The sequence below is a fragment of the Strix aluco genome, chromosome 1 (assembly GCF_031877795.1).
Source record: "Strix aluco isolate bStrAlu1 chromosome 1, bStrAlu1.hap1, whole genome shotgun sequence".
Taxonomy (NCBI): Eukaryota; Metazoa; Chordata; class Aves; order Strigiformes; family Strigidae; genus Strix; species Strix aluco.
The window spans coordinates 152,206,552-152,221,751 of record NC_133931.1 but is presented as its reverse complement, the minus strand read 5'-3'; the positions used below and the strand labels follow the sequence as shown (position 1 = coordinate 152,221,751).

The 15,200-nt window shown below is 37.4% G+C and overlaps 1 protein-coding gene across 9 annotated transcripts in view; it reads left to right on the top strand.

Annotated features, from left to right (window-relative positions):
• Positions 1 to 11,875, top strand: part of LARS2 (leucyl-tRNA synthetase 2, mitochondrial) — a 145,655-nt gene extending 133,780 nt beyond the window's left edge. For all 9 annotated transcript variants that reach the window (XM_074840562.1, XM_074840588.1, XM_074840571.1 and 6 more), the window contains 2 exons: positions 5,896 to 6,023; positions 11,498 to 11,875. In XM_074840562.1, the coding sequence (XP_074696663.1) occupies positions 5,896 to 6,023; positions 11,498 to 11,677 (308 nt within the window). In that variant the 3' untranslated portion in view covers positions 11,678 to 11,875. The remainder of the gene's footprint in view (positions 1 to 5,895; positions 6,024 to 11,497) is intronic.
• Positions 11,876 to 15,200: the final 3,325 nt, after the last annotated feature.

Sequence of the window (15,200 nt, the reverse complement as noted above, 5' to 3'; positions counted from 1 at the left end):
TTCTCATTGATTTTGACTGTTGCATTGTGCTTCACAGGATGAATAATACTTTTACTGTTGCATTGTAATCTCTTATGCTTTTCTGATCACTGATTATGGTCAAGAAACATTTAAGAAGAAATTACAATAGAATTTAAAACTAAATGTGAAATAATGACAACCTACAATAAGACCCTGACTTAATGTATTGTATTATATTAAGTTAATTCTGCCAAAGATTTGAAGATAATTAAACCACAGAACTGTAGAACTTTCTCGCTAAGCACCTGGAATGGGGCTTTGTGGGGGTAATAAAACATCTTTTGACAACTGGAAGCTTTTCTGCAGGTGCAAATAGTATTTTTTCATTTTAAATGACAGGTGTTCTGGAAACTGAAAAAAAATCAGCCAACTTTTTTTCCTTTTATAGTTTTGGAATGAAAAGCTAGGCAAAAGAGGCTATAAATATTAGAATCTTGAAGGCTCTGATGTCCAAAAATAACTGATACTGTTAATTTTATTCAGTAATTACATAAAATATTCTCCTTTGCTTGAAAAAATAACATTAACTGCAAAACATGATAAATTTTAAGTATGTAACAGATTTTCTTAAATACTTGCATTCTGAATGTGTTTATGTTTAAATAGCAAAAAATGCTTTTTTGCGTTTTGATTTCCATTTCAATCTAAAAGCTATTTGACAGAGATTGCAACGAAATGTAAAAAAAAATAAAATGCGAATCAGTGAGTTCTAATACAATAGCTTGTAAACATTAAAACTTGGCTAAATGTATAAATATGTATGTAGGTTTCCTCTTGGTTAGCAAAAAAGTTCTTTACAGCTGGATTTAACTGCAAATCAGTCCATCTTAATGATTACTAACTAATGAAAATATTAGGAAAATTACAAAGATTATTTTAGAGTGTTAATTAAAGGTGTTTTGCTTGACATTTTAAGTAATGACTAGCATCAGTGATGTAAGTAATTTTGATTGTAATAATGCTATCCTGCTATGCAAGAGTTGCATCAGAGTTCATTTGAAAGTTTTAGCTTTTTAGTCCACTATGTTTTCTTTGTTAGTCTGTTGATAAACTTTGCAAACTCAGAACTGCAGTTTGATATTCCAGGGATGCTTCTGATGTAATGTGCAACTTTTAAGGGTAATTAAATTAAGTTGAGATAGATTCAAGGTACAGCAATTTTTGTTCTTCTGCAGCTGAAGAATTATTCTCCCGTGGGGTTTAGTTTATATGTGACCATCTTGTTTTCATGCATTAGGTAGAAATGCATTGCACTGCGAGCTGGTTGAAGAGCGCACTTCAGTATAGGCAGTAAATATTTCCAGTTTGAGTGAAGGAAAAGCTGCTTGAATGCTGCTTGACAAGTGCCTCACCTTTCAGCAGCTGAACAATAGTAACACTGTGCTTTGATATTTTGTGTGTGAAAGAGTTCTTTCTCCTGCTTAGAGGAGGAACAGTTTTCAGTATTTTGGTGTGTCAACCTAATGGTTTAATTTTGCAGTGAATACACTGGTTTATTGCTTAATTACACTAAAAAGCAACTGTAGCCCCTCAGTGTGGGAAGAGTTCATCCGGCTGATATCTTGGCAGTTTATGAACACTAACAGGATGAGGAAATCTGTTTCCTTCCTGAAACCTTGTATCTGAGGAATATACAGACACCATTTGAGACATTTGTTAGGGTTTTTTTTAGTTTGTTTGTAGTAGTACAGTATTTTGCTGTCCAGACAAGGATATGAAACTGCTTATTGTGAGTTGTTAAATTTTTATTAGAGATGGCACATGAAAGATAGATACTGATGATAAACACGTCTTGAGATATATTGAAATGAAAGAGAATTATTGGAATTTGTAACGGTATACTTGTCTTAGCAACATTTTAACTGTCACTGCAAAAGTTCTTTTGCAAGAATTTCTTTGTCTGAATTCAATCCTTGCTCAAGAAGGCTTCTGTAAAGAATAGAGCTGAGTAGAAGCTAATTGATGTTGCAGATTTTAATTGAAAATCTGAATGCAGAAAGTCCCCTTCACAAATTCAAGAAAAAACACAATTTGGAATTAAAAAAAATATTTTATTTCCTCCAAGAGTAATAACTTGAAGAATAGTAAGTCTGTACAAATAGAGGAAGGCAGATCATTTTCTGAAGTTTAAAAGGATTCACGGGAGTTTGCTGAACTGGAAACACATTCTAGAGTGAGGTTTTAGTAACCCAGGCTTTTCACAACCCACCTTGGTGCTCCACATCTGTCACTAGGGAACATACAAAATTAATCCCCTAGTACAATATTGAGTAAATGTAAATTTTCCTGACTTTACCCAGTTTTTCTCAGAGTTGTCTGGAAACAGCTGTTACTATGTTGCTGTCATTTCCTTGACATTGCAGACCGTTTCACATATGACTGACAGACATATTCCTCCTGGACGGCAGAAAGTATTTCAGATATACAACTTGCCTGAATCTATCAAATAGGAAGATTCATGAAATAGTAAAAAAGCATATCAAGAACAAAGTAACATGGTAACAATCCTGTCCTTGGAAGAGGCTGCATTGTTGAGTAAGATATGACCCAGAATGCATCTCCACTTACCCTTACACACTCCTGCTCTGAGTTTTTCAAAAACTTTATCTGATTCTCTGCTAGTGTGGTGGATTTTTACTTGACACAGATTTCTGTTGTTCTGATTTTGCTAAATCCAGAAATTGTCAGCATTTGGATAACGCACCCTCATGGTCACCTTATATTGCCCCCTCTGATCTTCTTGTATCTCCTGTTAGAAAATTGCTAGTCCTAAACTCTCATACTGACGTTGCTTCAGATGCCTTCATTAACTTCCTTTGATCACCCACGAAGACTTCCATCCTTCTTGCCTTTTCTGCTTTGTTAACCTCTCTGTGCCGGTGCTTGTCCCATGCCAGCTCTTATTCAGTTTACTCCATAATCACATCTTTTTCTCTTGCCTGTATAATTTTGTGTCCAACTGGCTGGACTTTTACAAATAATTTTTTCTAGTGCTTTTTTTTTCTGTAAGACTAGAATTACCTTGCTGTCCTAACTTACCTTGCTGATACACAACTGCTTCTACATTTTTCTTCTTAAATATGTTTAAAATGAGAATCTGTTCTTCCCTGCCAAATAGCACCTTAGGAGAAGTATTATGCTTATGGAACGCTCATGTAATGCTAATAAAACATTGCCATGAGCTGAAACGTTGTTAGACTTGTCCTGTCCCCTCCTTCTCTCAACTCACTCATTTACAGTAACACATGTTTAACTTGGTGTTTTAACTTGAGCTCTAATGCTATGAGTTACTGGGTAAGGAAACTTTGTTCTAGTATTAGCTTGCTAGTCAGTAAAAGTCCATTGAAGCAGATCCAATAGCAGGATCAGGGCTTCAGACTGAGCACAAGTATTGTCTTTGATCTGTCCTGTATGGCTGTACAGATGTGTACATATAAGTAAATGGTTTACAGTAAGTACCAATGTACTCAGCTGGCTTTCTGTCCTACATCTGCAAGAGAATCTGTAGCCATAAAAGCAGAATACATCAAAAAAATTAAAGCAAAATGGACACTGCTTCATAAAGTGCACTTCACTAGGAACTTTCCAGTACAATAAGACGGTAAAATAGGTTTTTAATGTTCTCACAATAAAAGTCTGTGAAACAGTTTTTACTTTCTCAAACAGTGCTTTTGTGTTGTGTCTCAGAATCAAATGGGAAGGCTGGAGGATGGTTCTCTCTTGGTCCTGACAAGTGGACCATCACTATTTGGGATCATGGCAATGAAGTTTCTGGTCTTGTGTGTGTTGCATTTTGAAAATACAAACCAAATCATTGCATTTTCTGTGTTCTACAGCTCACAAAATGTGAATTAAGGCAGGAAGTCAAACAGGCAACATAGCTAAAACTTTCATTTTGGTTTCCTGTCAAACTCTGTTTTCTGAAACTTGTTCTGTTGACTTTTGCACCTTTTTTTTTTAATATGGATGAGCTCATAGCTCATTTTGTAGCAAGAAGATGAATCAAAATATTGTCATTGTGCTTAGTCACACTTTATCTGCTTCAGAATACATTTTAATTTTTTTTATTAGTAGGTTTATTAGGACAGACAGCCTCCACAGGGATTAAAAGTGACCCTGGTTTTGCTTTCATAGATAGAAGCTCTTGACTTATATCAGAAGGTGGTTTTCAAATAGTTTGAAGAATCCACTTCAACAGGAAAATAAGGAGTGGTCAGTATGCACGCTTCTGCCATAAGGCATGTGATCAGTTGGAAAGAAATGAGCTCATCTGGATGTTCAAAAGCCAAAAAGGGAAGAATCTAGCAGCTGTTGCATTTAAAGTCAATGTGGTAATGAATCACCAATGCGAAGATTTTTTTTCTGCTTGAGTTTCTATCTTTTGCTCTTTCAGTTTCTGAGGTGCTGCAAGAGAAAAAAAAATACACCAAACCAGATCCATTGAAGTGTTTTAATCAATTATTTACCTAATAAGATTGTGGCTTAGTTGTTACTCTTAGGAAATGTGCACGTTCTTGCTTGCCATTAGAAATAGCTGCTATTGGTCCACCCTACTGCCCCTTTCTGAATCATTCAGCAAATAGCAAGGCTGTGTGTCATTTTAGCAAAGTGCTTTGTCTGAAAAAGGGCTGACAAAAATCTGGCAGATTTTTCTGGAAGAAGTTGCATTCTCTTTATGTCTCTGCTGTTATTCACTGTGTTAGTCTAAACAATCCAGCTGGGTAAATTCATGTATGTATTATGCATGGGTTTGTTTTGCTCCTATGTCTGCCGTTGTGCTGTGTTTTGAGCAGCCTCAGGTACCTCAGTCTCAACAGTGAATGTTGTGTTGATGGGTTTTATGCTCTTGCTGGAGTTTCCCTAAACCAGATGAGATTTCACATACATTTTGCAGTTCTGAGTGAAGCATGTGCTCATATAGTTTTAGTCTGTATTCATAGAGAGAACATAGAGAATGTTTTAAATTTAAAAATACCCTGGATTTGTGAGAATCACAAGAGCAATCATCATCAATATTGATCATATTTGACAGCCTCTTGTTAAGTGAAATCTTTTTATTTTGTCCTACAGCTGGAGAGAACAGCAACATAAATCCTACTCAGAAGCTTTTATTCAGTTAAAGAATGCAGCCCCGGAATGAATTGCATCCTATTCTCCTATTACTTAAATCAGGAATGAATTGTCTTGGGGCAAGCAAAGCCTATTTAATAAAGAGATCACTTTTAGCCATTTTAGAAGGTTTTAAAATAAAATCAAAGGATAAAGTGTTTCAGAATGTACATATCACAAGAAGGATAGCAAGCTGTGCAAGGTATTCTTACGTAGCACCTTTAATTTCTGAGAAAATAGATACTTCACAAAATAAGAGAAAATCTTGCAAGTGTCTTGACTTGCAAATTTACAAACTACCCAGCATATTACAGATGGTAAAATAATAAGCCGTAATTGTTTACCATTTTGACTGAATTGTTAGTAATATTTTAATCAAGCTGGTGGTGTTATTGAAAAAAAAAGACCGCAGTATTATGACTGACTTCTAGAAGTAGAGGTCAGCTTGTGTTGCAGTATTACAATTTAAAATAATAAACAGTGGTCTTCTGTGCTTTTGGCAAAGTTATGGAGTGCTAATCCAAATATCAAATGTGCCCACATTGTTCATGTTGGCATCCCTACGCATGGTATGAAACAAGCACTTCAAAGATATCTATCTTTCTGTTTATAATGTGCTCTATGCTAATCTAAACAATGTTATTTCCTCCTAAGGGACTTGCTTTTAAAGTCAACTTTATTCTGATCTTATTTATCAAACAAATGCCAAAGATCCAATGTTCTGGTTACAGTACAGCTGAACGTTTGACTGGTTTCGTTTTCCAGGTTTGGCACATATGCAGAATAAACTTTGTACTCATCATCAGTGGAATGTTGATGTGCTGCATCAGTCCTGGCCCAAAGTAGACCCAGAGTACCTTCAGCCGTCAGATGTTGTGGAGATGTCTGTTCTGGTAAAAGCATTTTCATTTCTTTTCAGTGGTGGCCCACTGATGTGTTGGGAGCTCAGAAGATGACAAAATTTCTACTCTTGTGGAAGTCAGTTCCCATCTTAGGTGGCTTAATGAAATGTCAAATAGAATAGAAGATGCAATTACCATTGTGCTGAGTAATTGAAATGGTTTCCTAAATGAAAAAATGGAGCAAGTCTGGAAGAGAGATGATCTAAATATAAATCTTTTTTAGTGACTGCATATTAGTACCTGTGGAGATTTGACCAATGAACAGCTGTGGGCGAGGACAGTACAGTGAAAACTATGATCAAAATACAGGTCCCTCCAGATTTTTTGCCTGACAGTGCATTTATGAACTTAGCCCTGTACAAAAATGTGTAATTAGGTGACATTTCTTGTGGTACCTGTAGTGCTATGATTGCCTAATACAACCTATCATAAGCTGGGTTTAGTTGCTGCGATTTTTGCCAAATGATGTTTCCCGTCCGCCTCGGGCTGAACTTCTGGCACATTTCTGTAGACCATATTTGCAGGAATGAGACTGAGGAAAAACAGGTATCTTTGCTTATGTTAGAACGGCATTCTGGTTTCTCTTTGAACTCTTAACACATTTGTGGTCTAGAGCTAGAGCTAGCAGTTCAGTAGAAGAGTGGACATACAACTACATTTAGTTAACCTGTTATTTTCCAACATGTGTATGTGCACAGGCACAGTGTAGTTTACTGTCTTTTTTCCTACATCTCTAGTTAACTAGTCTGTATTCAGTGTGCTCCCAGGCATCCTGAAGCTCAATCGTTAGCTAGTGCACAGTCGCAGCAAGTGCCAGTGCAGGCCATTAGAGGGACTGCCTGGAGCCAAGGGGTGGGATCATGAGTAGTGTCTCAGCTCTTCCATCAACTGGTCAGCTTGTATTCAAGTTCTTCATGCTCAGGGATTATGATAGTCTGTAATTACATAGTTGCATACTGTTAGATCCGCAGAATTCTTGCCTTTTTCACTGTTCACCAAAGAATAACCTTTAATATACCATGCAGACATTATAAACTTAAATGTTTTAAATTAAATTAAATGTTTCAACTTGAACAGTTTTTGTGTTTCTAGACATTGAAAGAGATGGAGCCTCTAGAAGAAATGTCATTCGGTCTTGTAAAACTGCATGTTCTCTGTGTGTGTGTGTGTGTGTAAGAGAAACAGAAGCAATGCACTTTATCTGTATTTTATTCTGTTAGCTCTTTTGGGTAGAAGTAGTAAGGCAATCCGGTTATTTTTGTTCAGCTGGGGTTTTTTTAGGAGGGAAGAGATTGGTTGGATTTAGGGGAAGTCATGTTGCTGTAGATTTCCTTAATCAAAGTATCTTTGTAAATAATTTCATATCTTGCCAGATCTCTCAGTCACTTCAACAGAATGAGAAATGCTGCTAAAACACTAATTTTTCTAACATTCAATGTGCATCCTTAGCAGAGGCCACAGGAAATTTTCAATTGGCATCTTTTCCCAAACCAAGGAGAAGTACTCAAGCGTCAGCTGGGGTTAATAGCAGACTTAGCCTAATATTCCCTGTGGGTTTATTGCTTGCTTGCTTGATTGCTTTAAGTGATAAGCATTTATTTATACCAGTAAAAAGGTCATATATCCACAAAAATCTTCACTGAGGTATAATCACTTTGCTCAAGCTTAAAATAAACCTTCACCTTCAAGCACAGCTAGCAAACATCTTAAATTCCAGTGTTCAGTTTATAAGAAAGTCCTGAATGAGAAATTGTGTAATTATAGAAACTTCTTTGCAGTTGTGGTTACAGCAAACATGTTATTAAATATATCTTTAAAATAAAAACTTCAGCAATACAGGGAAAACTCTGAACTCAATGTTTTTAAGACTATACAACTGCACATGAAAACGCTTACACATTTCACTGATACTTTTTCTGCTGACGTTAAAACTTCCTTCTCAAAAAAAGGAACCAGAAAAATAAAAATTAATTTTGCTTTAAACAACCATTATGAAAATTATTTTTGTTTCTTTTCCTGGTTGACTTTGCCAAATCCATAGCCTTGTGTAGAAGTCTTGTAATAAGAGAAAAAGCAACCCCTGTGTTCTCAGTCATATATTCATGGAAGAATGTGATGTATGTAAATACCTTCCTTAGTTCTGAGAAAGCAAATGACTGGAAGACCAGAGAGACAAGTTCCATTTTCAAAAATTCTTAAAAATAGTGTCTAGGGTATGTGCCTGGCTTTCTACTGTAAGAGTAAGGTAAAAGGGAAATACAGAGGAGCAGGGAGAAATCATCATAAATGTGAGTATTTTAAAGTCTTGTGGACACCGTAGGTTTTTGTATGGCTGTAAAAATAAATTGCCTTCATTAAACCAAGAAACACTCGACATACGGAGGAATTGGTTAGCTGCAAAGAGGCAGTGTCTCTTCACAAGGCTGCACAGTCAAACTGAGTCTTTGGGCTACAACCCTGTTCTTCTCAAGACATCAAACTGCCTCAGGCTGCCAGGGATTTGCCTGCTGAGACATTATGGTTTTATTTCTCTTGACACAAAACACTTCATTATTTCCTGTCTATGCTGGAGTTACGTCTTTCCATATTTAACCCAAAGCAGCAAAAGCAACCAACTCACTGCATCCTTGGCTGATACAATACAGATTGACTACAAGAAAGACATTTAAATTCACTGGATATGCATAGTATCTGTTCCTCTAAATGTTATTGCAAAGTTGAATATTTTTAATTGTACCATATATTGTTAATGGTGTGAAAAATCAGACCTGAATGTCGTGTGCATCTCATCCTATGAACACACTAATGACTAGCATTCCTCACATTTTCTAGGTGGTGCAGAACTGATAGCAGCTATGGTCTTATAGCTGATGTTTTTATAAAGTAAAAATTAGTGTCATTTTTCTTGCTTTGGTATATGAGGAAGGCCTAAAAATGCACAGATATTTATTTTCCTTTTTACTTCTCATAAGGATTATGCATAAATGGTAAAAAATATTTGAGTTGAACTAAAAATTCTTCTCTGCGGCCTCCAGGTGCTTAGTTTTTAGTCTTTGGTGGTTTCATTTCATCCTTTATAACCTCTCTCGTTCCCTCTAGCTCCCTCTAGATCCAAAATAGTCTAAAATGGCAAATGCTTTAAAAAAAAAAAAAAAAAAAAAGGGTAGAAGAAAAGAAAAATCAACAGCTTGCTTCCTCAGGGGAAGAAGGGAACCAAGCCTCATTTTTTTTCCCCTCTAGCAGTTTGCCATGGTTTTTAAGAGAAACGAGGCAGCCAGCACCCAAATTTCTTGTGCTGGCACTTTTACCTGGAGTTGCCAAGGGTCTAGTGAGATAGAGAGAGGGAGATGGAGGCATAGCAGAAGCTATTTGTCCTACTGAAAATCTAACCTCTCAACTAAAAGAATATGCGAACAGGATGTTTGTTACACAGAGCGTGTGATTAAATCTGCAGATGCTTATTTTAAGAATAGTGTTAATACATTTGACTTTGCATTACGATACCTACGATATAATGAAAGCCATGCTGCAAGCATGTGCTGAAATCATAACCAATCCACTTGATAGGATTTTTGGACTCAGCTCACAGTGTGGTGTGGGAAGATGAGGAGAGATGCTGTGGGAAGGTACACAGTGTCAGGTCACCCAGGCTTCTCGACCTTTCTAGGAAAACACAATCGCTAACAGTCATTTATTTACTAAGTTGATTTAGACCGCTTGGCTTTTCCGTTGAAAACAGCACCAAATAGGCTAGTTGTGGCAAGTTTCCCCCTGCCAACATCCATCCACTAGGACATATTAATTTGCATCACGGAGGACAGTGAATGACATTTTAACTGAGCAGGCATAGTTTTGAACTGCAGGCTGTGTGTCCTAGCAGCGAGCTGACAGGCTTGCTTTATATTCTCACTAAAACTGTGTCCGTTTGGATTTTACCATTTTCTTCTTCCCGTGGAATGAATTTCTTCTCTGAAGTGCCCTGTCAAAAAGAACTACTTGTATTTATTTTTCACAAAAGCTTTAAAAATTAACTCTTCTGTGTTTTTCAAGGGATTTACTTTGCACGAGGTGCTAAAGGCAAAGTTTAACACAGCCAGCCTTTTACAATACCGTTATGGATGCATGTAGGAATAGTTAAAAGCCTACCTACATTATCACTGCAAATTAACATCAAGTCTAGTCAAAAAACCATAAATGACTCATTCCGGCTGCATTTGAGACTTCATCTTGTTCCTTAAAAAGCTGTCCCAACTTCCTCTCTGAGAATTGCACAGATTATTTTATTTTCAACAAAATACAAACTAGGTAAGTGAAGTAGATCTCTCTCATTCATGGTATGTTGCGTACATGTATCCTAGATAAAATCCAGGTGAAAACTAAGGTGTGTGCATTTTTGTGTCCAAGCTGTGTGAAGCAACGTGTGCTCCTTTTAGATGGTTGAAAACTCATTACAATGATGTCTAAAGGTCAAAGATCTGCAGTACCAGCAGCAGATTTTTATGCAAGTAATTTGATTGAACTGGATTTAAAAATACAAATTATTTCATTTGCTAAAATGTGGGATTGATATTCTTTTCATTAATCCACTGAAAGTATTCCATATAAATCTGAAAGCTTTTGTAAAAATTTTATGCCAATTCCAGAAAAGTACTCAGGAAGGCTCTGTAGTCTCTGTCTGTTATCTACTCTTACTGGATGACTGAAAGGATTTATAAGACCATTTTATAAATTAAGGTGATTCCTACTGAAGGCCTTACTCAGTTTTACTTACATTCTGCCTTGCCAATGTAAAACCAGTATGGAAGCTGCTCTGAAAACCAGCCACACACAGGAAAGCATTACGCTTGGGTAATGAGTGGTTGTTGTCTTTGTGGTCGGTGTTGGCTTAATGAGTCATGTGTAGTTAGTACAAATGCAACATGTAATGAGTTAAAGCCTGTTTTTCTAAAAATGAGCAATGATGAATCTTTCTGATATCTCTTTAGCCACAAATATTTTTATTTTAATAAATCTTAGATTTGAATCTCTGTAAGGAATCGCTTAGCTGTAAAGAATCCAAATTGCAGCCTGGAAGTATGTACAAACCAAGATTCCCACCTGACAAACCATTATGTTCACTCTCATTATTCAGCTTGTGTAACTATCACGTTTTTAAACTTAAAAGATCACCACATTCCATAGTCATATGCTGCTTGCTGTCTTCAAAATTGAGACTTCCTATGGCCGCTTTTTCAGTTTTCCTTGAGTATTGTGAGCCAGAGTTTCATTCTCTTATTTTATGGTAGATGGACAGGAGATACGGAGAATTTTATTCTCTACTTAGAAAGTTTGCTGTTGGAGAAAAGAGTTTCATCAACTTTCCCTCCCTCCCCGTTTGATGAGATGGATTGGATTCAGGAAATGAAATTGTATAAATCAGTGTAGTAACTTCTGTTTTTTCTTGTTTTCATGTCTCTCTCTTTCAGATCAATAACAAAGCTTGCGGCAAAGTTTTTGTGCCTCAGCAAGCAGCCCGCAATTTTGAAGAAGTCCACGAGCTAGTTCTTCAAAGTGAACTTGGAGTCAAGCATCTCCAGGGACGAACCATTAAAAAGGCCTTTCTGTCTCCCAGAACTGCTCTTATCAACTTCTTAGTGCAAGAATAGCAAAGGCTTTGCTGGGCTGTAAAAGGGAACTGGAATTTTTCAAGATGAAGACGATTCAAAAACTTGAAAACCAGTTATGGTTCTTTAAATCTCATGTAACGGTGGGGAAGAAATGTTATTAAAATCAGGTTGCTGCTAAATCTTCATTTCAACATGGAGAAATGTGCAGAATTAAAGTTTCTTATGGAGTCACAGTAAGGTGCTGTTTGTCCATATTCTCTGGGAGAATGAGAAGGAAGCACAGAAGAACTAAATGATTGTAACAGAATGTAAATGATATAAAGCGCATGGGTTTTAGTGTCAGCCTCAGGAATACATCCTATTGGAAAGCTGGCTTGGCTAAATGCATAAATATGATTCCAGGACTAAACAACCGATCTGAGTATGTGCTACACCAAGTGTTAGGTGTGCTACAGTCAGTCTTTTCTCCCTATATCACATGTTTGGGTACCCTACCATTAACTAACATTTTAAGAAAATGTTATTAGAGTGTTAATTTAAAAAAGGATTTCTTTAGCACTGGCCAGTGGCCTTGGGCACAGCAGGTAGCCAGAATGGGGTGGTTTGATACATTTCACATACCTTTCAGAGCCAAGCCAAGAAAAAGGTCAGATTATTTAGCCAAGCCCTGCCTTAACCAGGTTCCTCCTTCCTTGCTGGCATTATTTCTGTTGGCTCATACATGAGACGTTCAACTTCAGCAAAGTGCTGGTGGTTGTTTCTCCACAGAACAGAATGGAAATTACTTCCTACACATGAGCCATCTCAGAGACTTTTGGGGGATTCAAGAAAGGGATGAGTCGGCTGCTAGAAATGCAGCAGTGGGGAAGACAGACAGTGCGCGTTTTGCCTCACTCCTAGGTCTCATAGTGCGTAGATCGTAAAACTTGAATCGAAATTCTTTTTTTTCTGAGGGGTTCATTAAGTGGAAATAGCTGTCGTGTTTCTAAAAATCAATCAGACTTTCATAAAACACAAAGCCATTCTCATGCCTCATTTCAACCATTTTATTTGTACCCTGGGTTGCTGTTATATCCACATGGAAATGTTTATTCTATTTAGCAAATGCTTGAAAAAGTGTTTCCAAAGAAACAATTACAGGGTTCATTGTGTAAGAATGTCTTTTCTTTAACGGCCATTAAACTAAGTAGTCCGATAAACCAGCCATTTATGAGCCATTCTGACAGTTAAGAAGTGGGCAGTAACAACCAGCTAGGCAAATACAGAGGTCTGTGTTAACCCTCCCGCCTAGGAGTCATCCAGAAACCAACAAAAATCTCCCACATAACAATAAATAAGTCCAATAGATCCTAAGCAACGAGGATCAAGACAGATCACATTGCAGTGTGCGTACTAGCTAAGCAATACCAATATTCACTTTGGATTTATGCGTTTTCAGTTCCAAAGGTATAGCTACATAACAGATGCCAGGCTCAGCAAGCAGATTTGGTTCCACACATCCCTACTTCTGCAACAAAACTCTTCTGATTTCTGCTTCCTCCTGGACCACACTCATGCAGATTTTCTCTCCAGCAGTCCTTTGACATAAGAATGACTAAGAAATGGAATATTTATAATGAAGAGATATGGTCTTTGCAGTTTTAAGACTCCAGAAATCTCAGCCACAAAGGAATGCATTCAGACATTCAAACACTGGTCTTTAGTTAGAGTTAAAATAATTTGAATTCCAGTGTCTGCCTGACATATATGTTGTTATAAATTCATAAAACTGCTGTTCAGAAGCCCCTAAAAGGACTGTGAAAGAGATCTTTTAAAGTAAGATCTGTAGCATGGCACAGTCCTGGTTTTTCTTCTGTATAAAAGTTTAACACACCCTGTGGAACCATTTTAGCAGAGTTTTTCTTTGGGGGAAAGGTGACATGTTTGGTGTAAATAAAAACTTTTAAAATTTACAAGCATGAAGAAAGATGTTGTTAGCCCAGCAGCCCAACGGTGCCTTTAAACAAAAGCTGCAGTCACTCCAGGGCTGAGCAGCAGCCCACAGTGTTTATTGCTGTTAGCACTGGCGGGTATTTGCTCTTGCTGGAGGAAGTGAATTGTAGATGTCACTTGGTGATTCAGGCAAAAATCAAAATAAGGAATGGACTCCTACAGACTAAAAAAGTAAAGATAGTGAACAGCAATTGCACAAAGAGTGTACAGTCAGAAGTCATGTCAATGTGTTTACAGTAAGTTGAAATTCAGTGTGGTCTAGAGGATACAAAAACAGTGGTGAAAAAGTGAGTGAGAGAGAGGATGCAGAAAGTCTGACAGAGTCTAATCCCTCGGTAAGTGTATGTTTGAAAGATGGCAGAGGTGCCAGCTGTGGAGCTGTGCTGTTGTCTTGACAGCTGCTGACATTTCTTAGAAGGCTGACCTGCTCTGAAGCATGGTTGTCATTTGTCTTATGATAATTGTGACTTTGGTCTGTGCCTAGATGGACCTGGTACTCATATACAGGCTGTAGCCTGTTACCAAGCCTTTTTAAAATAATGTATTGCAGATGCCTCTCATTTATTTAACAGTTGTTACTTGTGTCACAGTACAGATGCATCTTTATGCTGAAGGTGGTATAAAATGTTATCACAGATTGTGTGCTCTTGAAGAGTTCATTAGCAAAATAGAATGGGAGTTTTAAATCTGTGAGGGGATACTTGAGAACTGTGAAGGAAGGGTGCTGATGGGCAATCAATCAAATTGCACCAGGTTCATCACACATTAAAATGTATATGGTGCCACTGTCCTTAATCCGTGAAGTGATGAGCCAAAGAAGATGTGGGAGATCCGCTACACCCAGTGGGATAAACCCAGGACAAACTACTCCAAGAAAGGAATCCACAACACAGCTGGGGCATTTTCTGCATCCTGTCTCTCAAGGTGATAGATGAGTGGTCACAGCAGTGATCCAGTCTGTATCAAATTTCTATCTTAAGTAACATAAAATTTAAAAAAGAATTATTGGCACACTTCCTACCCCAAAATCGTTCATGCAACTGAATTTCCAAAAAGTCCAGCCTTCAAACCTTGATTCTGGAAAAATAAAAATTGGCAAAGTCCTGAAATGTCACTAAGTACTTTTCCAATGCCATTGATTTAATGAGAAAGGATCTCAGATGCTGAGGTGATGGGGGCACTGAAACGTGCTGGAAGACACCACCATGTTGAAAAATGTGTTACTAGGCGTGGGTGTTTCACAGTCATCTCCAGTGACTGAGATGATGTGGACACGCCTGTGCTGCTTTGCAGCAAGGCAGCGGGGCTTTTTACATCACGTTAAGGAACAATGTTACAGTTTAGGTCATTAGCTAAGGCAGTTCTCTATCCAGGTTGTCCCACCTGTGCTTCAAAACAAAAACCTATACAAGGGCATTGCTGAACAAGTATGTATTTTTCCATGCCCTTCACCAGAATCCAAACATGGAAATTTGGTGCAAAATAAAATCTGTGTGCTCTCTTGTTGGCTTACCGGATTAAAGTAATGCCTCAGAACTGACATGTGGTTAATGATGGCTTTTTCTGATCT